Source organism: Eulemur rufifrons, chromosome 7 (assembly GCF_041146395.1).
Source record: "Eulemur rufifrons isolate Redbay chromosome 7, OSU_ERuf_1, whole genome shotgun sequence".
NCBI classification, from domain to species: Eukaryota; Metazoa; Chordata; class Mammalia; order Primates; family Lemuridae; genus Eulemur; species Eulemur rufifrons.
The window spans coordinates 108,850,941-108,878,653 of NC_090989.1; the positions used below are offsets into that span (position 1 = coordinate 108,850,941).

The following is a 27,713-nucleotide window of genomic DNA, read 5'->3' on the forward strand; positions in this document are numbered from 1 at the left end:
AGGATACTCTCTATTTACTAAGACTAATCTTTGCCTTTGAAGACAGGCTTATTTACGGTTGATTTATTATTAAAACAAAATTATCAACCTTTGTTATGCTCTGCTAGTTATTTTCATATAGCAATACAGAATGACCTGGTAAATTTTCTATGTAGATGTGTTCAGAGCTCAAAGAATAGATAAATGCTTCAAAATGAAATTTTTATTTTTGGTTACTTAAATTTGCCATGCTGAACATCATGTTTCCTATCTTAAAGCTGCAATTAAGTTTTTGTTAGACTTTTAGAAATATAGTCATTCACTGTATAACAACGTTTCAATCAATGACCAATCACATGCATGATGGTGGTCCCTTAAAAGTATGATGTCATATTTTTGCTGTACCTTTTCTATGTTTAGATATGTTTAGATACACAGATACTTACCATTGTGTCACAATTGCCTAAAGTATTCAGTACAGTAACATGCAATACAGGTTTGCACTCCTACGAGCAATAGGCCATACAATACCATGGTCTAGATATGCAGTAGGCTATATAATCTAGGTTCGTGTAAGTATACTTTACAGTATTCATACAACAACGAAATTGCCTAATGATGCATTTCTCTGAATGTAACCCTGTGATTAAAGGATGACGATAGTAAAGAGCTACATGTTTTGATTCATTTTACATAATCCTTGTCCTGATTTATTAAAAGTGCCCTGCATGCAGGGCACTGTACTGTGGCATATTGTTGGAGAAACAAAGAGAGCGTTTAGAGATGTTTTCTGCCGTCCTGGAATTTACACTCTGAATGGAAAAAAAACACAGAGTTATGCGCTCACTAATGCCTCCAACAATAACTGTTGACTTTTTATTTTGTAGTCAGAGAAGCCTGGCAACCGAAAACTAGTTTTTCTCGGGGTTTACGAGAACTGAACTGAATTGGAAAATATTTGTTTTAATGAAACAATTTACTCTTGTGCAACATTAAATATGTCAATCAAGCAAATAAAGGAAGAAAGCCTTATTTATAAAACTGCCTACTTCTGACTTCACTTCATTGCTTCTCAGGCTCCAAGAGAAGGAAAAAAAATGAAGATTTTGATGCTTGGTATTTTTCTGTTTTTTTATAGTACCCAAGCCTGGGTGAAAGAAAAGCATTATTACATTGGAATTATTGAAACAACCTGGAACTATGCCTCTGACAATGGGGAAAAGAAACTTATGTCAGTTGACACGTAAGTCACTACTTTTATTGTTTGTGGACCAAATTTATAAATTATCAATTTTAAAAAATAAAAGCCAATAAGATGAAATAATTTTTTAATTTGTTATATATAGAAACTGCAAATGTGGACTTGAAATGCAGGACATTTTAATCAACCTCTTTTCTATTCCTGGATATTTTTTGAGAGGCTGCCCTGCTCCCCTTGGCCCTGGGGAACTGTGTTGGCCTCTTACCCCCTCCCCTGGTCATTACTGCATCTCCCCTCAGCATTCTGTCTTTTTGTCTGTTTATGCAGAAGTTCTTATTTAAATAATGACTGTATAAAATGTTATGTTTATTATATCTTTCAATAATTATTAATTGTAAGGATAAAATATTTTTTAATCTCTCAAAACGTCACTTATAGAAATAAAACTATATCAAATATGATTCTGCCTAATATTTGCTCGGTGACTCTGAACAGTTAATTGGGTTTATCCTTCACAGCTTCAGAGCCATAATTTGTACGATGGGGTAATAAGCATACCTTGTAAGGTTGTTCGAGAGTGAATGTACGCAAAGCTCTTACTACAGTGCTTGGCATGTCATACGTGCCCCCAAAACATGTTAGACATTTTTTATCATGGCCCTCAAACTTCATGTAACTTAAATGTCTTCATGTTTCTGTTGAAAATCCTCTTATTTAAAGCAATATTCACTATACAGAAAAACCAAAAATATAGTTCTCTTTGAAGGTTTCTGTTATGGAAGTTTATCTATACTGAGGTCATCATTTTTAATAATATTAATTAAACATTTATCACCAAGTAGAAATTTGGCATTTAAAACCAATATCCACTATATTAAAAATGTGTTTTTAATGGTGATAGAACACAAGCCCAATGACCATCAGCTGCTAAGATTTTATCTTTGAAAAAGAGCCAAATAAGTATGCCAAATTTCATAATTATTGACTCTTCTTGTGGGTATATACTATTCTATTTAATTTTATGTAAGGTTGAAATTTTTCACTATAAAAATAAATGCATAGCTGATAATATCTAATTATTAAGTTATTAATTTAGTAATATACAGTAAGGAAAGTTTCTGACTTAAAGATAACTGGTTGTAAATAAAACTAGTACATCTTGCAATTATTTCTTTTTTAAAACTTGGTTTCGAGATAGTATTCTCTTCTTAAGACTATGACATATTTTTACAGCTTCACCAGAAGCATTATTTCTTATGGATTCAGTATTTTACTGATTAAATACAATGTAAATTATATGTGACTTTTATTTCCAAGGAAAAGTCAGACACTTAAAAAAATAAAAATACTGTCCTGCCTCATGCCTCAACCCACAAGCTCTCTTCATGGTCAAAAATCAAATCACAGGCCGGGCGCGGTGGCTCACGCCTGTAATCCTAGCACTCTGGGAGGCCGAGGCGGGTGGATCGCTCAAGGTCAGGAGTTCGAGGCCAGCCTGAGCAAGAGCGAGACCCTGTCTCTACTAAAAATAGAAAAAAAAAAATTATATGGACAACTAAAAATATATATATAGAAAAATTAGCCGGGCATAGTGGCGCATGCCTGTAGTCCCAGCTACTCGGGAGGCTGAGGCAGTAGGATCGCTTAAGCCGAGGAGTCTGAGGTTGCTGTGAGCTAGGCTGACGCCACGGCACTCACTCTAGCCTGGGCAGCAAAGTGAGACTCTGTCTCAAAAAAAAAAAAAAAAAAAAAAATCAAATCACCTTCATTGGGAATAAACTAAGTGTAAGACATTGCCTCGTCTATGCTTCAATAAAGAAGCCTCTAATTCTAGAAACTAGGGAATAGAAGAGTGAAAGAGCTTGTTAAGAATTTGGGAGAAGGGCAGAGGGAATTAATTTTTAAAAAATACTCCTGCCTGTCTCTGCCAGGGAGGATATCCAATGAGTATAAGCTTGTTTACTCCATTGTTCTTAAAAGGGATGCTTAAAAGGGAAAGCGGAGCATCTTCCAGTTGTTAAGTTCAGCTCTCTTTTTGTCATTGCCCCGATACTCTTCTGCAGCTAGAATCGTGCAAACTCTAGACGGGATTGCTCACTTGGTCTGTGATTTCTTTTCCCCTATATGTCTGAAAAGTGAGTTTTGAATAGAGCTTCAGCAATTTTGCCAACACTATGCTAAGCTTTTTGTATAGATGAGTGTAAGTAGCAATGTTTTGCTCCTTTCTTTGTCCCAGATTTGCAGCATGTTCAGCCTAGTCAGGGAAGGATAATGGGGTATCATAAGACATGGTTGGCTAAGAGGGAGTGGAAATAAACTGGCTGAACAATAAGGTATAAAAGAGTGCAAGATGAGTGTTAGGTAGAGAATTGGGTTTAAGGTGGATGTTGACCTTGTAGGTCTGGGATGATGAAGAGGAAAATATGTACTGAGATGGCAGGAACTCCATCTGTTAAGATCACTGCTTGTCACTAGTACCTAGAATATAGGAGACACAGCATAAATATTTGTGAATAAATAGAAATGAATGAATCAAAGGTGTATAGGAAACTAGAAGAAATTATAGGCCATGTTGTAAAAACTTTTCCTTGCTCCTCGTATGGACAGATTAATGCTATAGAATAAATCAGGCAATAGAACAAACTAGAAAGTCAGTTAAAGGAATTATAAGCAGGGTTAGTAGAACTGAAAAGACTGACAGATATTAAAAGAGAAAAGTGTATAGGGTTTTTTGTGGGGGGAGGGGTGCTTAGGAAACTAGAGTTTACCTCTCTGGTCTCATTGCCAGTAATATTTATTTCTAAGAGAGTGAAGTGGAAAATAATTTCCTTACACTCATACTACCATTTACTTGTATCAGTGCCTTATCTGTCACTTCAACAAATCAATAAATAGTTAAAGATTCTGTAAGATATAGTCCTCATCCTAAGTTATTTCTATTTAAATAAGAACAAAATACATATATATGAAAACAATTAGTAAACACAATAGTGTGTTCTGGGCTCATAGTAGGCATTAATTAATTATTTGCTGAATTAATTGACTATATAATAGCAAAAAATAATGCTTCTGCTATCTTCAGGTTACTTTCTTTTTCTGGAAACCTCTAGGAAGCTGGAAATAAGTGAAAAATTCTTTAAGCACAAGAACAGCCGTCACAAAACCCTTTTACACTTGACTTCATAGGTTCTCAGACTTGAGGATTTTCTTAATATACAGCTCCTAAAAACTTTGTTACCTAGTTTTTTATTCCATTGTAGGTTTCAGAAAACACATTGTATAGTGAAGATGTTACTCTAAGTAGACCCAATGACCAAGAAGAAATAACAGCTCAAATCCTAACCAAAGAAATAGACAACAAAGAACATTCCACTCTATGATATAATCATAATTATTATAATTATGATCTTGAGTGATCAGAGTACAAGTATTCCATAAATGTTCACTTTCACTATTATTATCCAAAAAGATGACGTTTTCCGGTATATCCCCCTTTTTAAAAAAATAGGGAAGCAAATATTTTTAAAGAAAAAACTTGCACTGAAGGCCCTCGTTTTACTCTTGTTAAAAGATGAATTAGGCACATTACAATTTTAACAAGCGTATTTGAGCAGTCAGCCATTCATCAGTCAGGCAGCACAAGACCACAGACAGTCAGCCCTCCACTAGGTGGAGCGAGGTGGGGGGGAATGCACAAGTGAGGAAACTTTTGTAAGTTGTTCTCAGAAGAAAGACTGAGAAAATGTATTTGATTGGTTAAAGTGGAAGGTCCCTAGTTAGAGCTTAGTTGGTGGTTTCTGATTGGTTAAGTTTAAGTTTCATTTTAATGTTTACATTGAACCAGGTTTCTGTTTGCTTATGTAGGAACCCAAGGCACTGGAGCTGTCTCAGCCTAATGGCCTCCCAATTAATTATTTTAACGCCCCCTTCAAAAATTATTTTAAAATTTTTAAATGATTCTCAAATATGCACAATTATTAGCTAAAATTATCTGGAAAATCAACTTATTATGACTCATTCTGTGAGGTTGCCAAATAAAAAATAGCAAGCAATAGCTAGCGTGGTACAAACACTTCAGATAAGACATCTTATATGAAGGGGATAATTAAGTGATTAAAACATTTCACACTTTGCAAGCTCTACAATTTATGATCATTGTTTCTATCTCTTCCAAGAACAGAACCAAAAAAGATAGACCATTAGGTACAGTATTCGTGCTGTGCCAGGGAAGCAAGGCTAGTCAGGACCTGTAATTCACTTAAGTTTGTGCTCTATGCACCTCAGTTGAATCTCTGCCAACTTCTTGCACCAGTTAATTTTTGACTGTTTTCTTTATAATTCCTGTATGTGGCAAGCAAAATGGCCCCCAAAAGATGTCCTACCCTGAATCTCCAGTACCTGGGAATAGGGTGAGACATCACTCCCACGATTTATGTTTAGTCAGCCGCACAGTTGGCCTAAGGGAGATGATCTGGATGGGTCTTATGTAAAAGCAGCAAGTCTTGTAGTGGCAGAAAAGGAAGTCAGAGAGATTCAGAGAGATTTGAGGAACATTCCATACATTGCTGCTGACTTGAAGGTGGAAGAGGCCACTTGAGAAGGCAGACAGGTGCTCTTAAGGAACTGGCTGACAGCCAGCAAGCAAACAGGAATTTTAATCCTACAGTCCTGTTGAACTGAATTCTGCCAATAACCCGAATGCCGGGAAGCGGACTTCTCCACAGAGCCTCAGGCAAGTACTCAGTCTGGCCACCTCTTGATTTCAGCCTGGGGAAGAAACGCCCAAGTAGAGAAGCCAGCCATGCATGTCAGCGTTCTGACCCATAGAACTGTGAGATTACAAAGGCGTATGAGTTTTAAATTGCTGTGTGATCATTTGTTATGCAGTAATAAAAAACTAATATATTATGACTCAATTAATGAAGCCAAAAATCCAGAAACTTTTCGCCTATAATACCCAAGTTTTGGTAACCATGTCTAAACATAAACCAAGACCACTCGAGTTAATTCTGAATTCATGGGAGGAAATAGCATTATTATCTAACTAATGTAATATTTAAAAATGTAATTCCCCTACCATTAAAAACTCACTTCTGGGTCTGAGTCTACCAGAAATGATAGGAGTTGGCTTTTTAAAAAATGAGGAGCTAAAAAGAAGGAATGTGATTACTGAGAGGGGGACATAGCTATTGTAATGAGTAGAAAGGAGCATATTACAGTCGTCAACAGGAAGAGCTACAATTAAATGTGAATTATTTGTTTGGTTAAAGAACAACTATAATAGATTCTTGTGGCTGAATATCTGACTGACAAACTTCCTGCAAGTTTTCAGTAACTGACCCTTTGTACCCAAGCTGTGCTGTTGAGATTAAACAGACATCCCCTAATGACCTTTTGATGTTCCTTTGGAGAAAGATCGTGAGCAATTGTATCACATGATGTGAAATATTTCCCAATTTGGTGAAGCCTATTTTTTCACAATAAAAGACAAGATGAAAAAACAGTTTGCGTATTGCAATGTATATAAAAGGAATTTCAAATGTTAAAAAACCTAGATATATTAGATCTTCAGCTCAATTATTTTAAAAGTAATTTTCTCCCTGTAAAAAAATCTTTGTGTAGAAAAAATGAGTCACAAAGCTTAGGCAATGCTCCTCCTATTTTAGGAAATGATTAATACAGGAGAATTTCAGTGCAATGAAAGCATTTTGACAAAGCCTGCTATAGTTCATTGAAATGGGATGTGATTTATTCCTAAGCCCTATAGAGTCACACTCAGAAAATATAAATACACACTTTATTTCAATGAAGCCTTAAGAATTTGAGGACTAATTTTTAACTTTGGGCTATGTAAGATGTGTATAAACAGGACATGATAGAGCACAGATTAGAATTTCTATCTAAATATTATCAGATCAGTCTCTTAGAAATAAAAGTGTGTCCAGACCCTCCAGACAATTTATCCTGAGGCTTAGACAAGCCTGTGTGAGATTGATTGGCCCTGGGTTCTGGTGGGATCAGAGAAGAATCACCTCTTTGCCCTGTGGACTTTGCTGCTACAGCTGTGTGCCTGACCGAAATGGTATTCTCATTGCCCTCCTCTCACCAGTGTGTACTGGATGAATCTCTGCTTTTCACCACAGTGGTCTTCAGTGTCTCACAGTTTTGCTGTTATTAAAGCATATATTTATTAAGACTTCTCCTGTCCACACTGATGCTGTGGGTTGGGGGCAGAGTTCACACGTGTGTCCTGGTTTGTTCCATGCATTTCTGTGTCTTTGAAGTCTCTCTCAGCCTTCTCAAATTTTTTTTCTACTTTGCTCTGACAAAATGAGAAACTGCAACAAACAATCAGAAAGTGAAAACAAATAGGAGAAATGAGGGCATACCCATGGTTTTGCTGCTCCACGCTGGTAGCAAAAAATGTCACTTAATTTTTCTATCATAATGTCCAGCTTAGCCTCCTACCAGGATGGGGGGTGTGGCAGGGAAACATCATCTCAGTTATTTTTCAGTGGACAGTTTTGCCTCCTTTGGGAATCCTAGGGTTTATACAGTCCAGGAAAATTGGGGTCCTCGGTATATGGTAGCAACTATGAGATGCTCATCATCAAAGCCCCTTGGTCAATCCAGAGGATGGTGGCTCTGTTATTTCTAATACCTGCTCCCTCTGTCCAAACTCAGTTACCAGGACCTCTGCCAAACACCTATACTCCCTGTCCCCAGCACTCAGGCTTATGCAGCTACTGCCAGCAGAGGTCTAACCAACAGGTATGGCCTAAAAACAAAACTGTCCACCGTTCTGTCTCATGGCATCTCATGCCCCGGGGATTGGGCAGCTCTCTTCACCTTCAGCAGTGGAGCCTTGCCCACTCAGGTTAGCTGTGAGCCCAGAGCAGCCTGCCTCATCAGGACACACCAGCAGGGTGGTTAGTAAATGCAGATGCATGAGCTGCACGCACCCCTGACCCACAAAAACAGAATCCACAGAGCTGGGCCCCAAGAATTTGCATTTCAGCAAGTTCCTCAGTAGATTACTATGCACATCAAAACTTAAGAAACATTAGGCTGGAGCCCTAGACTTTTTGTTTGTCTGTATTGACAGATTCTCACTCTGTCACCTAGGCTAGAGTGCAGTGATATGATCACAGTTCACTGAAGCCTTAAACTCCTAGGCTCAAATGATCCTCCTGCGTCAGTCCACAGTGCTGGGATTACAAGCGTGAGCTGCTGCACTAGCCTGAGCCCTAGACTTTCGAAAAGCTAGGTCTTTAAACTCTTCAGCAATGAAAGTCCAGAGCTCCAGGACAAACCCTCTTCTTGTCTTGAGGAAGGGAAGGAAAAATATGTCTCACTCTTTCCAATGAGCTTACAGCTGAGGAAACAAGACAAAGTTTATTCCTCCAGCCCCACAAAGGTTGAGTGAAAAATGGTAAAATGTCAAAAATCACTAAGAGGAAAGCAGGCAAAGCACACACACACACACACACACACACACACACAATAACAAATACAAACCCAAATGATGAGCAGTTTTTTGGAAAAGACTTGGTTATGGGGGCGGCTTGTCAAAGCTTAGGATTTGTGATCCCTCCAAATGGCTGTATGACATTGCCCGTAAATAGCTCTCCAGAACTTTCGTTAAAGTTAATAACATAAGAATCAGTTCAAAAGTTTGAACACTAATTCACTTTCTTTTTTTCTGATTCATATTTACTTTGCTGATATTTTTAAGAAAGTTTTAAGCAACTACTACCTGACACTAACCAGAATGTAAACATTCAATGTTAACTCTCTGCAGTAGTGAGGGATTAAAAAAACAGGTAATTTAAATTCAAAGGTAATTTTAAAACACACACACATTGCATGCATCAACTCTAGCCTAAATTTAGTGCTGCTAAAAGAAATAAAAATGACAGAATTAGCTTAGCTTCATTAGTTTTACTTTAAGAAAAATGTACATATAAATATATATACACACGCATACTTTGAAGTCTCAAATATCCAGATTCATTGCCTAGAAAGTCAAATTTTCTAGTAGCTAACAGAGGTACACTATACGTGAGAAATGTCTTAGTTAACAGCTTCATCTTAATATTTCAGTTTAATTTTGTATTCTATTCCATAATGCCTCTGTGTTTTAATATAAAAACTTTGGAGAAAATATTACAATAGGATCCACCATATTTTTACGATACCTTCACAAAGGGTTCTCTGCCATCCGCCTGATGTGGAATGTCCCCTGTAATTAGAATAACAAGGTTAACTGCTGGTTCTCCACTTCAGTTTTGGAGGCATCCCTACAATAGACAAATGTTTAATGTGATGTGGTCCTTAATTTCTCTTTTATTATACTATTATCCCCAGAAATGATGGCTTCTCATAGAGTTGTCTTCTTTTCCTTTGCAGGGAACAGTCCAATGTCTACCTTCAAAATGGCCCAGATAGAATTGGGAGGATATACAAGAAGGCCCTTTATCTTCAGTACACAGATGAAACCTTTAGGACGGCTGTAGAAAAACCAGTCTGGCTAGGGTTTTTAGGCCCTATAATCAAAGCTGAAATTGGACAGAAAGTTTATGTACACTTAAAAAACTTTGCCTCTCGGCCCTACACTTTTCATGCACATGGACTAACTTACTATAAGGAACATGAGGGTAAGTTCAGCTCATGTTGTAGCTGGAATATCCTCTCAATTTGTCAGTAGCACTTTTTCACTTCTAAAATTGGACTTGCCTCCTGGATAAGACTTATAACTGTGCCATTTAGTTTTAAACTATTTTATTAATAAGTATTTTGTTTCCTCATAATAATGCTGTGTTTCTCTTGGTTGTGCTTGTTTGTGTAAAGTGTGAATGTGATAGGTTTTCCAGGTAGACTCAGATAGTGTGAGTCAGTAAGAGTTTGAGCTTCCTTCTCATTGCCCAGTCCTTTCTGGCCAAATAGTTGGAATAAGAGAAATGTGCATCAAAGCCTAGAAGAGGCAAAAATCCAGAGGTAAGAGAAAGAAGGACTCAAAATGAGGACTGTCTTATCTCTGAATTTCCTACATGTGAACATGCTGTGGCTGTTGTCACCTCCCCTCCTAAGTTTGGATAAAGTCTGTCCCCACTAAGGCGGCATGAGTAGTCTCACACATCTGTCAAATGGTACATGTGGCTGGATGACCCCAGGGTCGTATCTGAGATACAATTAATTAACCAAATGGGTCATTTGAATGTAGGACTTGGAAGACTTAAAAATGGTACATGAAAAATAAAAATAAGGTTTGGTGCCTGTGATCTCATTCTTAGTACTTGATGATGATGAAAAGAGGTAGTATTTTATTGTGGTGAAGAGCAAGGGCTTTGAAATTAATAACCAAGATTCGAGTCCCAGCCTTGCCTTTTACTGGCTGAGTGACTTTGGGCAAGTTACTTAAATTCTCTGAGCTTCAGTTTCCTCATCTATTAAATAGGGACAATGATAATACATAGTAATAGCTCAATAAAAGTCAGCTATTATCATAAACAGAAATGCTGAGGTCATGCCACAGGTCATTGAAATTATAATGATCAAGTCTTGAAATAAATTTAAAATTAGATTTGATTCATTATTAGTCTATTTTAAAGAGGTATTATTGTAGAAGGTGAATGTTTTGACTGTGTCTTTTTTGGGGTTTTTTTTGGTTTTTTGAACCAAACAATTACATGAATGGCATAAATGGCTGACTGTCATCTTATTTCTTTTTAATAATTTCATGGTATATTAGGGAATTAGCATTCATTATAAAGGTATGTAATGGTATTGTGGTTTTATTAAAAGAAAAAAGAATTATCTTTTAGAGGTATGCACTCAAGTATTCATGAATGGACTCTGATGTCTGGGATTTGCTTTAAACTAATTTGATGGTGCTGGGGCTAAGAGTGGGAGGGTATAGATGAAACATGACTGACCTTCAGTTAAGCTGGGTTGACGGGTACATGAAAGTGTATATTATTCTCTCAACTTTTGCATATATTTGGAAATTTCCAAAATTCAGAGTAAAAAAATTTTAAATCCCATATTTTCTTCATGGGCAAAATCTGATAACATATAAGAAGTTTCAAATTATAGAAGAGGGTGCCATTTGCTCAGACTTCCATACCATGACCCCAGGGCAAAAGTTGTTCTTTACATTGCAAACCCAACCTCACTATTCTCCTGACGTATCTATTACTGCTTCCCGAACAATCAGTCAAGTATAAAAGATAACAAAATTTTTTGTGAAGCTTTCAGACCCCGTAGCCAGTAGCCTCTCATTTATCTGTGTACAAATAGGACAACACTGCATCCTCAAAGAGCATATATTAGAGTTTGAGGTTGAGTAAATGTTTGCTGAATGAATTAATGGACTATGTATTCTTTCATTTAAGTTCAAACACATTCACTTTGTAACTTCATTGCATGTTGCTTCCTAGGGGCCATTTATCCTGATAACACCACGGATTTTCAAAAGGTAGATGACAAGGTGTATCCTGGACAGCTGTATACATACGTGTTGCATGCTGGTGATGAACAAAGTCCTGGTGAGGGAGATAGCAATTGTGTGACTAGGATTTACCATTCCCACATTGATGCTCCAAAAGACATTGCCTCAGGACTCATTGGACCGTTAATACTCTGTAAAAAAGGTACATTTCCTCATTATGGCTCCCAATATGTGACCAGAAGACAAGGGACAAGACAATTTGTTTTTTAAATGTAAGTGAAGTCTTCTGTATTGAGATTGAGTAGGTGAGGTAGAGAGGTGGTGAGTCTAGAAAAAATGGCAAAGAGCAGACCAGGACTAGGAGAAGAAGGGATAAGTGGAACAAGGATTCGTATGGGGAAAACACCAATGAAGCTAAGCTGCAAGAAATATGTTCTCCTTGGAGATAGGTTTGCTATATTTAACTTCCAAGAGTGCTGTTGAAGAGAAATACGACTCCTTTAGTGGCACTACGTGGTGACAGATCTGTAGTTATCTGTATTATATTGGTAAACATATATCATAGAATTTATTTCTACCATCATGAAAAAGACAACATAGCTCAAGAGCTTGAAATGTAATTCTTGCTTGAACAATAGTTACCTGCGGAGACTTGTCTCAGCCTGTGGCTATATGCGTGAGAAGATATACACATAACTTTGAATTCCAACCTTCTCATTTGCCAAAAAGCATTTCATAGTTCTATGGTCAGTGGATATCCAGATACATGAATGTCTCTCAAGCCCTGGATACAAACGTGAAATTCCCTGATTGTTTCCACATCTGTATCTGTATCTGGTCCAGATTTGTGGTTAGTTAGGGAAATAAATACTAAAATTAAAAAAAAACTATAAATCACCTGAAAACATGAACCAAAATACATGGTAAATATTTAGTTCTACTAAAACAGTAACTTTTACTTCAGATTCTCTGGATGATGAAAAAGAAAAAAATATTGACCAAGAATTTGTGGTGATGTTTTCTGTGGTGGATGAAAATCTCAGCTGGTACCTAGAAGACAACATTAAAACCTACTGCACTGAGCCTGAGAAAGTTGAAAGAGACAATGAAGACTTCCAGGAGAGTAACAGGATGTATTGTAAGACTGCAGAAGACATGTTAACTTTACTTTTTTTTCTTGATCTGTTACTTATGCTAAACTTCTTCTCTCACATGAATAAGGAGTATGTTTTTAATCTGCGGCCCTGATAACAAAGCATATTGGACATGCAACTTGATATCCAGCTAAATAGGTCAAAATCAAAACTCCAAGCCAGGTAAAGCCAGATACACCAAATTTATTCCCAAAGTGATAAGGATAAAACATCAATTATGGTTTAATGCAAAATGTATGTTACATTAATATATTTATTTATCCTCCAAACTGATTATAAAAATTATTTGAGGCACTGTAAAATTATTAAACTAAGTGCTTAAAATTATATTATAAAGCATTTAACTATATTTAAGAAAATAGTTCAAACCACTTGTTCTAAAAGGTATTCATTTTACATGCTACATTGTCCTCACTGCAACTTTGATGGTTCATCTTTCTTTTCTATATTTTAGTTCACTTTATTTTTTCTAGAAATGCTTTCTCTATAGCCTGGGCTTTCTCTTAGTTCTCAGGCACAAAATAATGATTATCTATCCCTCAGAATTTTCATGAGAAATCAAATCCCTTAACACCAATTAGACCATTAAGTATAGATTTTTGTTTATTTGTTTGTGTTTAGCTTCTTCAAAACAATCTTTACTCAAATAGTGAGAACACAAAAGTAACTGGACTACCAAAGTAGAAGAATAAACTAATGAACAAAGTACAGATTTTTGTTTCCAACTTTTCCTTATATCTGGCTGGAGGGTCCCATTTCTGTACTTTAATCCTGTCTCTGGTATGTACTAACAAAAATAGACAATAGAAAAAGATACTCAAACTTCTCCTCTGGATGCGTTTGCTTTGGTGCTACTGTCACTTCTGGTGCATCCGTGCTTCTTCCTAGAACTAATTTCCACTCAGAAAATTTCTAGAACCATCCAGTCTGAACAAGTACCCTAAGTTTCTTCCAAGGGTCTCAGGCCACCCTGCTTTTGAACTTTCAGGTCTTCGTGGTGCTGGTCCTTCCTGTCCCTCCCCTGCCTTTCTTTTCCTGCTTCATATTGCTTCCAATTTTGTCTTCTAATATCAGGAAAAAAAAGCTTTCCTTATGCTATTATTACAAAAGAAATTCATAGTAGAAAATTTAAAAAGTCACGATAAGCAAAAAGAAAAAATATAAAACATCCATACTACCACTACCAACATGATTAATAATTGATTGATTACTAAATAACCTTCAATCTATTTTCTATTCACTATATGTGTGTATGTTATGTATATATCCACACATCTGTATTTAGAAAAACACACATACAACCAATGTGTATAGTTTATAACAAAGAAAGCAAATAGGTTTCATCTCCAGTATTGTGTTCATCTGTAATACGGTCTTGACAAGAGTCCTCAGGGTGAATTCAGGTCCAAAATGAAAGAGTTATGTGATTGATTCGCAATGTCTGACATGGGTATGGTAGGGAGGAATACCAGCATGTGTGCCAGATATTTTCCATCTCAAATTCATACTATTTCTGTAGAGGTAACTACACTATCTCTAGCACCAATGTCTAGTAGTCACAAACTCTGCTCTTGACTTACAGCTGTGAATGGATACACTTTTGGAAGTCTCCCAGGACTCTCCATGTGTGCAGAAGACAGAGTGAAATGGTATCTTTTTGGGATGGGTAATGAAGTTGATGTGCACGCAGCTTTCTTCCATGGACAAACATTGACTAACAAGAATTACCGTATTGATACAATCAATCTCTTTCCTGCTACCCTTTTTGATGCTTTGATGGTGGCCCAGAGCCCTGGAGAATGGATGCTTAGCTGTCAGAATCTAAACCATCTGAAAGGTAGGGCATCTTCACCTAAAGTTAGCCACTAGCTAAGAAAAAGTGATTACTGGGAATTAGAATCTAAAAGCTAAATATCTTTGGAATAATTTGAGCTTTGAACTGTTATCTTAGTTTTATTCTTATGATGGAATATATCATAATGTAATAAAAATAACTGAAGGACTGGAATATTATAAAGTAATGAGATCTGAAAATATATTAATTTTTGGAAAAGAATAATTGGCCCTGAAAGTATAGTACTGTATATGGTTTCTCAGCTTTGTAAAATATACAATGTTGGAAAAACCAGAAGATTTGCGTATTGTGCTGGAAAGTAGCCTTTTTTTTATTACTTATTTTATCGAGTGTAACCAACTTTGTTCCTAATTTGAGTCTGGTTATTACTTGATTTAACTTTATAAATCCTTCCTCTGTCTCTTTAATTTGGGCAATAAAAAATTCCTTGTTCTTGAAAAATATCAGTTTACAATATTGGTCTAATTAAGAAATTAGGTTAAATTTAGGTGTTTGGATATGTTACTTTGACCTGCAAACAATTGATTTTGTCAAATATGCCCCGGGCCACAGACGGCCCAGCACAGCTGGTGCACAGCTGTTTTGTAATACATGCTTATTCTGTTCTTCCTCCTCCACCCAACACTACCCCTTAAAACATATCAAAGCCGCTCTTCTTTGCTTATCTATAAATTTGTCCTTTTTCTCTCATTGAAAGTACCACCAAGTGAAACCCCATAGAAACTGGTGCCATATTTTGAAAACAAGTGTGCTTAATATCTCTATGCTATATGTACATAAAAAAATGTATGTCTTTTTTAAAACTTGAATTTTCCATCAGTAATTTAGTTATAGCTGTTTACCCTAGTTTATAGTATTGTTTCTACCTGTCTATTTCTTCAGTTTCCATCTGTCTTCTTACTATCAGTGTTTACAGGGCAACATGACAGAGAAACATTGGCTCCATTAGCCAATGCCTCCTTCTGTTTCATTTCAGCTGGTTTGCAGGCCTTTTTCCAGGTCCAGGACTGTAACAAATCTCCATCAAAGGTTGGTATCCTTGAGATACAGATTAGACAGTATTACATTGCTGCTGAGGAAATCATCTGGAACTATGCTCCCTCTGGTATAGACATCTTCACCAAAGAAAACTTAACAGCACCTGGAAGGTAATTCTCAAAAAAGACTACTATTTCTTTTTTTTTTTTTTTTTTGAGACAGAGTCTCACTTTGTTGCCCGGGCTAGAGTGAGTGCCGTGGCGTCAGTCTAGCTCACAGCAACCTCAAACTACTGGGCTTAAGCGATCCTACTGCCTCAGCCTCCCGAGTAGCTGGGACTACAGGCATGCGCCACCATGCTCGGCTAATTTTTTGTATATATATTTTTTAGTTGTCCATATAATTTCTTTCTATTTTTAGTAGAGACGGGGTCTCGCTCTTGCTCAGGCTGGTCTCCAACTCCTGACCTCGAGTGATCCACCCGCCTCGGTCTCCCAGAGTGCTAGGATTACAGGCGTGAGCCACCGCGCCCGGCCAAGACTACTATTTCAAAATATGATCTTCCCAGACCCAAAAGAACCATAAAAGGCTGATTCCACAATTAAAATGTTCTCTGGTATCTGAAATTAAGTAACTAGACTGGTAAATATTTGTTAAGATGTTTGGTGTAAGAGTCCAAGTTTGAGAACTATAACTTTTGAGTTCATGAAAAAAAAATGGGTTCAAAAGTTATCAAATGCTTGACAAAGTCCTAAGAAAACACTGAATACCATTAGATAAATCAATTAATTTGTTTTCCATTTCTGAAAGCACAGCACTCTACAATTTGGCAGCATTAAGTACATTGCCAGTGTTGTACAACCATCACCACTATCCATTTCCAGAACTTTTTTATCATCCCAAATGGAAATGTATCCAATAAACAATAACCTTCCCATTCTACCCTTCCTCCACCCCCTGATAACCTCTATTCTACTTTCTGTCTCTATGAATCTGTCTATTTTAGGCAACTCATACAAGTGAAATCATACAATATTTGTCTTTTTGTGACTAATTTATTTCACTTAGCACATTTTCAAGGTTTGTCCATGTTGTAGCATGTCTCACAATTTCATTCTTCTTTGAGGCTGCATTATAGTCCATTGTATATATATACCACATTTTGTTTATTCATTCATCTGTTGATGAATATTTGGGTTGTTTCCACCTTTTGGCTATTGTCAATAATTTTGCTATTAACAATTGGTGCTCATATTTGTTCAAGTCTGTACTTTTAATTCTTTGCATATCCACCTAGGAATGGAATTGCTGGATCATGTGGTAATTCTATTTTAAAATTTTTGAGGAACCACCACAGCAGATGCACCATTTTACAGGCTCACTAGCAATGTTAGGGGTTCCAATTTCTCCACATTATCACCCAACATTTGTTATTTTCTGGGTTTCTTTTTATAATAGCCATCTTGAGTGTGAAGTGATATCTCACAGTGGTTTTGATTTGCATTATTTTAATGACTAGTGATGTTGAGCACCCTTTCGTGTACTTGTTCATCATTTGTGTACTTTATTCAGAGAACTGTCTATTCAAGTCCTTTGTCCATTTTTATTGGGTTATTTTCTGTTGTTGACTTGTAGGAACTCTTTATAGATTCAGGATAGTAATTCCTTATCAGATATTTGCAAATACTTGTGTCATTCTGTAGGTCATCTTTCACTCTCTTAATAGTGTTCCTTGATGCACACAAGGTACTCTTTGTACCTGTCTGGATGACTTCCATAGCCTCCCCACCATTCTTCCTGTCTCAATCTATCCATTTTCCACAAAGCAGCCAAGGTGATCTTTCAAAAATGTCAATGGGCTTATGCCACTCCCCTGCTTCGAGTCTCTGTTTGTACATCACCTCCTCAGAGAAACCCTCTTTGACACCCATCTTAAAAATCCCCTCCTTGGAAAGGTTAAGTAATTCACCCAATGTCACACACAAGTCGATAGCTGGACCTGGCTCCACACAAGCCTGTGACTCCTGAACCATAGATTTAAGTCCCAGGCTACATTGGTATCTAAATGTGATGACTCCCAAAGCTGCCTCTCCAACCCAGAAGGCTTTTGTGAATTTCAGATTTACAGTTCACACTTCTTAGTGACACTCCCACTTGAATAAGCCCTCTCCAAGTCAACACATTGAAACCTTAATCCATTGTCTCCTCTGCAAATCTGAGTTTCCTCCTCTCTCAGTGAATAGTGCTGCCATTTATCTATGTATCCATCCAAGTGCCCAAGTCTAAAAGCTGAGCACCATCCTGAACTCCATCCCTCCTTCTCTCTTCAAGTGCTGCCTCATTATATCCTAAATATCTCTGAAAGCTGTTTACTTCTCTCCATCTTCTTTGCCAGAACTTCTGGAGTCACCCTGCTGCTCAATGAGATTATAAAAGTAGGTTCCTGACTGGTCTCCCTACTGCAGTCTCGTGTTTTCCAACAAAATTTCCAGGCAGTTGCCTGAGGAATCTTCCTGAAACACTAATTCTGAAGACTTAAGTCTTTCAGAGGCTTCTCACTGCCCTGGGATGGAATCCTGAAACCTTAACTAGGTCCTGCTGCTCACCCCCCAAGTCCCCATGCCTCATTCTTCGCCCCTCTGCCCTGCCCTCCATGCTATGCTTCTGCCATATTTTCTAGAACATGTCATGCTCACTCTCCTGAGCCCTCCCACAAGCTGTTTTACCTTCCCTATTCTCCCCACCAGACACACTTCATCTTGCTAACTCTGCTTCTCCTCTAGATAGTTTTAAATAATCACTTTCTCTGGAAAGCCTTTGTGGCCTCTCCCCACCACTTTTCCTAACCTCAGGAGAAATGCCCCATAATACCCTGTGCTTATTACATTTTATTATTTTGATCGGTTCATAGTCTGTCTCCTCTGACAGATATAAGGTCCATGTGGACAGGGACAAGTCCAGGTTGCTTACGGTTGCATCATTAACATGTAACACAGTTCCCGGCAAAGAGTAGGTGTTCAATATATTTGTCAAGTGAAGGAATAGATGAATGGAGTGTATGTGCAAGTCAAATACCTTTCTGAAATTTAATTTCTTCATTTGTAAAATGGAGATGATAATACCAACTTTCTTGCATTGTCTTGTGAAATTCAGCTAATAAATAAAAGCTCCAGAGCACCTGGATGGTGGCAATGCACCGTAAAGAGTAGCTATTGTATTGTTCAACATTTTACAATTTGACAAAAAGATTCTATTGTAGAACAATTAACTGTCAGGGGTTGGCATGGACCTTCTTGAAATGTTTTCACTTCATTTGAAAAAGTGAACCTCTCCGGGATTTTGTATTTCTTAACTGAACATCCATGAGTGGCCTAGAACCGTCTGCTTCTGTTTGAGTAACTGGCATGGATTGCTGTAAATCTCGGGTAATATTCATCTCTAAGCACTGACCATGATTTTTCTCTTCAGTTAGTACCCTATGTGAATACCTGCTTTCTGTTCCACTTCAACCACAGCATTAAACACTTTTTCTTCTGGCAGTGACTCAGAGGTATTTTTTGAACAAGGTGCTACAAGAATTGGAGGCTCTTATAAAAAGCTGGTTTATCGTGAGTACACAGACGCCTCCTTCACAAATCGAAAGCAGAGAGGACCAGAAGAGGAACACCTTGGCATCCTGGGTGAGTCACTTCCCCTGGACTATACCAACCTCAGAAATAACAGAAACTTCAGGACCTACAGCATGATTTCTATACATAAAGTAGGCATGTGGCGGATCAAACATCCATAAAATGCAGCAGCTAAACATTTTTACGTTTCCAGATGTAAATTACCAAAAGTTAGTCTTCATCATTAAAAGCCATGTTGACTTCAGATGATTCCTTTTTCTTTAAAGAGGTAAGGGGAATTGTGTGCTTTTGTGACTTAGTCTAACTAGATAACTAAGTTGTTAATCTCTGCTCTTAGCTAAAGGTGCATTCCCTTAGAAATAAAATCCAGGCTACTAATGAGATAGGCTGCATCTGCAGGCTGCCCTCAGGCACAGCCCAGAGACCTGTTCTCGCCCAGGCACTGGTCAACGTGGTATAGTGGGGAACAGAGTCCGGATTCAGACTGTCCTCACTCTTCACCTCTTAGCTGTGTAATATTTGAAAGTGACGCAACTTTCTGTGCCTGCTCCCCTTCTGTACAATGAGAACAATAATAGTTCCTACCTTATAAAGTTGTTATAAGGATTAAATGAACTAATACACATAAACACTCAGAAGAACAGATAGGAAGCTCTGGATAAATGTCATTTGGTATACTACATGCAATATTTATGTACTATATATCTACTTTTTATTCTATAATTGGTAATAATATTAATTTTGGTGATAGAAAATCCAAAACAGTGTAATCCTTCACATCCGAGACAATTTAACATACCTGCGTTGGGTGGTCGAAGTTTATAGCACTCACTGGCTCCTGGGACAAATGGCACACATCTAGCCAAAAGGAGACTAAGTTAAGGAGAGTGTGGACACCAAATAGTTTTTGTAGGTATATAAAGCTTATTAACTGATTTGGACAAAAATGATAAACAATTTCATTAATCTAAAGGTGGATCAAAAAGCCTTTCTCATCTCTTTCCAACCTCACCAAGTCAGATTGATAATGGACTTTTCAAAAACCAAGTTTTCCATTCACCATAAATAAGCATGTTGCTCCTAGTGGTTCTTGCCAGAGGATACAGCCAAAGAAAATAACTGTTTTATGCATTCTGTACATTATATACCAAGGAAGGATAATAATTCTGTTTGTCCCTAGGTCCTGTCATTTGGGCAGAGGTGGGAGACACCATCAGAGTCACCTTCCATAACAAAGGAGCATATCCCCTCAGTATTGAGCCGACTGGGGTGAAATTCAGCAAGAAAGACGAGGGTACATACTATCTCCTACATTCCAACTCCCCACGTGGAAGTGAGTACAGCACTCTGTAAACAATCAGCAATGTTTAATAACCCACCGTACTGGTCACTTGCAGTGTCCTGCAAAAACTGAAGGCAGGAACTCCCAAGGAAATTGCTCATGTATTATTTTTAGGCAGCATGCCAGGAAGCAAATAAACCTCTTCTCCTACCATTTACAATTGGTTTATGGAAGTCTGTCCTGCCTTAATTGGATGACTATTGGCAATGCTGATAGTAATTTAGTTGGGTTGTATCAATTATACATTTCTGTAGTACTCTTTGGTTGATTTTTAATTAAAAAAATATTCTTATAATTACAAGAAGGTTAGATGCTTATTTCATAATATTTGAAAAATATAGCCAAAAATATTAATGATCTATAGTTTTATAGACAACCACTATTATATTTTTACATAATCCTACTTTCATCTGTGTACATATAATACATATTTTAAATATGGTTAAATCATAGCATATAAATATACTTATTATTGTAATTTTGTACCCAGAGTTGGTTTTCTCTTTATTATGAGCATTTTATAATTTTAATGATATGAAATACTGCATCATGTAGATGTTTTTGCCTATTTTTACATATTTGATCAAGTTCGACCAATGAAGACTTGTGACTTTGTCAGCACTTACAGTGTGACTGTGGGCAGGTTATTCGGTCATTCTGGCCTCAGTTTCCTCAAGTGTAAATTTGGAATATTTAAACAGGATCATCTGCAAAATTCCTTTCAGTTCTACAATTATTTTCAGTTCTATTTTATTCAATAGAAAATGCACTGATTACTCCCGATTGCCAGGCATTGTTCTAGTTGATAGAAGTATAAAGACAGTGCTTGCCTTAAAGAAGACTAAGTTCCATTTGAGAGAGAAATACATACAACATAACATAAAAGGTGCTAGAGACATTTTTCAGGAGATGTGTGAGCACCAGGAGGGACACCAGTCCTAGACAGAGGTTTAAAGGAGTCCTTCTGGAGGAAGTCACACTGATCTGTCATCTGACACAGCAGCACAAGTAGGATGTCATTCTAATTCAGAACAAAGAACTCAGAAGTGGGTCATCCTACACTACACCCAGTCTACTTCGTGGCTCAAATGACTGCTCTAGAAAGCACACTTAACCTCTCTAATGTGACCTTTCCAACAGGTGCACCTCCTTCTTCAGCCTCCCATGTGGCACCCAAAGCAACGTTCACATATGAATGGACTGTGCCCGAGGAAGTAGGACCTACTTCTGCAGATCCTGTGTGTCTATCTAAGATGTATTATTCTGCTGTGGATCTCACCAAAGATATATTCACTGGGCTTATCGGGCCAATGAAAATATGCAAGAAAGGAAGTTTACATGCAAATGGAAGACAGGTAAGTCCAGTCAAGGAAAAAGGAAAATGATTTTTCGATCTCTCTAAATTATAATCATAAGGAAAATTTTGGGTTTTGAAGTAGAGAGGATTCTACACATACCATTTCTTATACATTTTTCTCAGGCTTTTATGATCTCTACTGTGCAGAGATTTTCCGGCTAACATGATTGCTGGGTTGGAAAGGAGATTTTCCATGGGACTTACGGTCCTTTATGATACAATTAGACTTTAATGAACACATTTAAATATCACCTCTTAATGATAATGATTCAATCAACATTTACTAAGGAAAATATTGCTTAAAACATTTTTTAGAAATGAGAAATGATTCGTTGGCATAGAAATACCTAGCCTCATCACTGTTTTTATTTCCAAAATAAATACGTTAGTATATACCTTTAAAAGATAAGAATGCTTTTAAAAATTCCCACAATACAATCATACCTTAAAATAATAATCACACATATCGTACTAACTTCTTAATATTATCAAATATCCAATCAATATTCGCATTTTCCCAATTGCCTTATAATTGTGTTCAGTTTGTTGTTTGAATCAGTATCCAGATAATTATACATATTACAATCAATTTATATGTTTCTTAGGACTATTTTCTTGAAGTTTTTCTGTTGCAAGAGTTATTGGTCCTGTAGAAGTTTCCCACGTCTATATTTTACTTATTGCATCCCGGTGGTGTCATTTGACATGTTTCTTTCTCTCCCCCCCCACCCCATTTCCTATAAACCAGTGGCTAGATCTAAAGGTTTGATCAGATTCAGTTTAGATTTTTTTTTCTTGCAAGACTACTTCAAATGTGGTACTGGGTACTTCTATGAAGGTGTACATAATTTATAGTTGCCTCTCAATTGGGGATGTTATCAGCCACTGGTGACCGGCTCCTAGATTCACAAACTAATCAGGAGTTGCATAATATTCTATGCCAGGCATGGTGGTTTATACCTGTAATCATAGCACTTTGGAGGCTGAGGTGGGAGGATGGCTTGAGGCCAAGAGTTTGAGGTTACAGTGAGCTATGGTGATGCCACTGTATCTAGCCTGGGCAAGAAGGCACGACCACATCTCAAAAAAAAAAAAAGTAACGTTCTAATTCCATCATTCTTTCTTTGTTTATTAGCTAGCATACATCTATAAACAGAAAATTCCCTTAATGAATTGCTTGGTTATCCTGAGGTACATATTCTACAGAGACGGGACAACAAATACTTGATTCTTTCTCCTTATTTACAAGTTTTCAAACTAATCACTTTCCTTTAGAATACTTTAAAGCTTCTCAATAATTTCTTTTCTTTTTAGGTAGTATTTTGAACTCATATGGACTTAGGCATAGTTGGCGTGTCTCAATTGATTGCTATTATCCCTATTGATGTTCAAAGTATCCTTTTTGCCTTTAGGGGACTTGTTTAGTCAGGTTGACTCCATCATTTTTACATGACTTAGTAGTCTTTGAAGCTTCTTTACTTCCTAGTACAATAAGATATTTCAGGCTCATCTTGCACATTTTCTGACCAGACCTAGAATCAGCCATTTGTTCCCAAAAGCCTTGGTTCTTTATGGTGAAAAGTTGTTTTTAGAACCACAATCTGGGCAGGAGAGGTGCTCATTACAGTTGGGTTAATCATTATTTCTGGGCATTTTCAGTGGACAGAAATGGGGAAAAAAATTTAAGATAAATTCATCATGATTCCCTACTGATACTTTCTATTCAAATTTGAGTCTACATATTTTTCGTTTGTTATTAAATTGTTGCTTATTGATCTTACATCTGTATTGGCTTTCAACCGCACTGAAAAATCTTAGTTTTTAATGACACTAACATAAATATTCACTTGATTTATCCCATAATATACACACAACAGTCTCAGACGCACAATTACAACCAACAGTACAATTACTGAAAACAGTTTAAAATTTGTTTGCCACTCCTTTTGTCCTTAGAGTAAATCCCACTAGGGATTTTCTGTCCCTTACAAATTTAAAATCACTTGGCATAGTTATTCTCTGCCATTCTTCTTAGTGAAGTATCACAGGAATGGAAAAAGAAACACCACGTGTACTCAATACTAAAGTAAAACTCAAGGGAAATTCAAGTAGGTGGGAGGGAGGAGGGGAGGAGTAAATTCACACCTAACGGGTACAATGCACACTAACTGGGTGAAGGGCACACTTATAACTTTTACTCTAACTGTACAAAAGCAAATTAAATAACCAAAATGTGTGTACCCCATAAAATTCTGAAATAAAAAAAAAGTTCTCTACATAGTTTTGCCACCCACTGGATATACAAATTTATTTATTTTACTTCTCTTTTTCAGAAATTGCTTTCAAAATTGCAATATTATACTTATGTAAAACATTTATATGACTCTAACACCAAAACTGCAAAAAGAAGTATACTCAGAGAAGTCTAGCTTTTTATCCTCCCTCTCCTCTCACCTATTTCCTGCTTCCTCACTATAGGTAACTTTCGTTTTACTTTATAGTTTTTTCTTCCATTTTAAAACATGTAGCTGAAAAAAAAAAGATGGTTTGAATTCCTATTCTTTGATCTTGTGCTTACCCTGGGAAGAAATATTGATAAAAGGAGACTAATGTTTATTAAACTCCTTCCAGGTACTTTCACAGATATTACTTCATTTAACCTTTACAGCAACCCAAGAGGCCAAATATTGTAATCCCAATTTTTGTGGGCAAGGAACGGATGCTCAATGAGTTGAGATTTAAAATGAGTTTTAGCCTCTACATATTTCATCATCTTCATTTTGCAAATGAAAAAGCCACAACACAAAAAGTTCTATGGAGGCATTACAAGTCCTCATCCTGGCTTTGTTACTGGCCATGTGATTTCAGATTGGTTATTTGATATTTCTCTTGCCCCTCTGAATCATCAGTGAAATGGAGACAATACCTGCCCTGCTGACCTATCTTGATGCTCTGGATTCTTTCTTGTTGAAAGAAACAAATGAAATGAATATAGGTAAAAACCCTGGGTAAGCTATGACATACTGAGCCAACAAAAAGGGTTTACTGTCTAATTGTATACAACACAGGGTGAGACCAATCAGTGTCATTACTCATAATTTTTTAATTTCAAAATGTTAAGGGGTAGGCCGGGCGCGGTGGCTCACGCCTGTAATCCTAGCACTCTGGGAGGCCGAGGTGGGCGGATCGTTTGAGCTCAGGAGTTCGAGACCAGCCTGAGCAAGAGCGAGACCCCATCTCTACTAAAAATAGAAAGAAATTATATGGACAGCTAAAAATATATATAGAAAAAATAAGCCGGGCATGGTGGTGCATACCTGTAGTCCCAACTACTCGGGAGGCTGAGACAGGAGGATCCCTTGAGCTCAGGAGTTTGAGGTTGCTGTGAGCTAGGCTGACGCCACGGCACTCACTCTAGCCTGGGCAACAAAGTGAGACTCTGTCTAAAAAAAAAAATGTTAAGGGGTCAAATGTTTTGCTACATGGATAGCTTTTATAATGCTTTAGTCAGGGCAGTAATTGTGCCCATCATCTGAATAGTGTTCATTGTACCTGGTAGGTAGGTTTCAACTTCTAAAGCAAGTTCCTGATCTCTACAACTATTTTTTTAAAATATCATTTTAATATGAAAGCATTTCATGAACATTCTGAAAATTAAGAAACTATATGGAAGTAAAAGACAATAAAGTATTCCCATCACAAAAAAGAGATCACATTGTATATATTGTGTAATTTGTCATAACAATATTCTGAATATCCTTCCATATCATTAAAAAAATCTTCTATAGTCTTATTTTGAATGACTGCAAAGTACTTCAAGATATGAATGTATCATAAATTATTTATCCAATTCCTTGTTGTTAAACATTTAGATGGTTTCCAATTTTTTACTATTATGAACACTCTTGTATTTAACATACTATTTTTTGTTTTAACTAAACCCTCAGACATGTCCATTATTTTCATTTCATTGGAACAAATCCTGGGACTTGAATTTCTGAATAATAGGCTAGGCACAACTTTAAGCATTTTGTGTGCTTGTCAAAATGCTCTCCATAAAGTAATTATTTCCAAGCTGCAGCTCATGACCCCTTTAGTCAGTTCTAACTAGTGACTAGAATTTTTTGCAATATCAAGTAGGAAAGAAGAGACAATATCAGAGTATACCACATGCAGCAAGAACAAGTTGAGTTTAATGAAATTTCTTTTCTGGTGAGTGTGTGTGTGTGAGTGTGTATGTAGGGTCCCAGTGTGAAATGTACTTTGTATGTGGTTGCAATTGAAAAGTTTGAAAATCACTGCCACAAAATCCATGTGACAGGATGTTCTCCACCCCTTTACCAATACTGAGCATAGTTTTTATTCTTTATTTTTTATTTAAAATTTAAAAAAAATTTTTTTAGAAACAAGGTCTCACTCTGTCACCCTGATTGGAGTGCTATGGCATGACCATAGCTCACTGCAGCCTCCATCTCCTGGGCTCAAGTGATCCTCCTGCCTCAGCCTCCCAAATAGCTGAAACTACAGGTGTATGCCATCACACCTAGTTAGATTTTTATTTTTTTGTAGGGACAGAGTCTCACTATGTTGCCCAGGCTGGTCTTATACTCCTGGCCTCAAGCAATCCTCCCACCTTGGCTTCCCAAAGCACTGGGATTACAAGCAAGAGCCACCATGCCCGTCCCTGAGTATAGGTTTTTTGTTTTTTTTTTATTTTTTGAGACAGAGTCTGGCTCTGTTGCCCAGGCTAGAGTGCCGTGGCGTCAGCCTAGCTCACAGCAACCTCAAACTCCTGAGCTCAAGCGATCCTCCTGTCTCAGCCTCCCGAGTAGCTGGAACTACAGGCATGCACCACCATGCCCGGCTAATTTTTTCTATATATATTTTTAGTTGTTTGTCTAATTTCTTTCTATTTTTAGTAGAGACGGGGTCTCGCTCTTGCTTAGGCTGGTCTCGAACTCCTGACCTCAAGCGATCCACCCGCCTCGGCCTCCCAGAGTGTGAGGATTACAGGCGTTAGCCACTGCGCCTGGCCTTAGTTTTTAATTTTTACAAAGTTCATAGGTGAAATGCAGCACCTCATTTTCACTTAAATGTATAATTTAGTTAATAATGAGATTTATTGACCATTTGTACTTCTTTTTTCAATTTCCTAATGATGGCAGTTATCCATTTTCAATTGTTTATTTCTTTATTAATCCATAAATTATCTATATATTAAGCCATATAATATATATATAATGTATAATGATATATATATATATACACACACACTCCATATAAAAGGTATGTTTGCCTTTTTTTTCCCTGTTTGCCTCTGGTGTTTTCTAATATTCCAACATTGCTTATCATCAGGTGTTTTTTCTTTTTGTTTTTGTTTGTTTGCCTGTGATGTTATAACTATTTTCAGCTTTATGTAGCCAAATTATCAATCCCGATCTTTATGTATCATGCTTAAAAAGTTATTTTCTATTATAAGGGTACATAAATATTAATCTACATTTTCGTAAGTACCTTAGAGGTGCTACCTGTAACTAATTTTGAGTTTGGTGAGAAGTAGAGCTCTAAGTTTATTTTTTCATATTACCTGAGCATTACATATTAATCAATCTATTCTTTGTCCACTGATTTGAAGTGTCATCTTTATCATATAATAAATTTTATATATATTTGGATCATTTCTCTAGGTTTACTAGTTTACCACATGTTCTGTCTGTACCCGTACCACATTGTTTTTATTGTTGTACCTTTGTAATGTTTTTAAAATA

General features: G+C 36.9%; 1 protein-coding gene across 2 annotated transcripts in view; it reads left to right on the forward strand.

The window, feature by feature from the left end:
• Positions 1–1,038: 1,038 nt before the first annotated feature.
• LOC138388025 (ceruloplasmin) overlaps positions 1,039–27,713 on the forward strand; it is a 52,301-nt gene continuing 25,626 nt past the window's right edge. For both annotated transcript variants that reach the window (XM_069475354.1, XM_069475355.1), the window contains exons 1-9: positions 1,039–1,222; positions 9,590–9,837; positions 11,620–11,832; positions 12,595–12,768; positions 14,367–14,621; positions 15,616–15,787; positions 19,158–19,297; positions 20,427–20,579; positions 21,729–21,943. In XM_069475354.1, the coding sequence (XP_069331455.1) occupies positions 1,077–1,222; positions 9,590–9,837; positions 11,620–11,832; positions 12,595–12,768; positions 14,367–14,621; positions 15,616–15,787; positions 19,158–19,297; positions 20,427–20,579; positions 21,729–21,943 (1,716 nt within the window). In that variant the 5' untranslated portion in view covers positions 1,039–1,076. The remainder of the gene's footprint in view (positions 1,223–9,589; positions 9,838–11,619; positions 11,833–12,594; positions 12,769–14,366; positions 14,622–15,615; positions 15,788–19,157; positions 19,298–20,426; positions 20,580–21,728; positions 21,944–27,713) is intronic.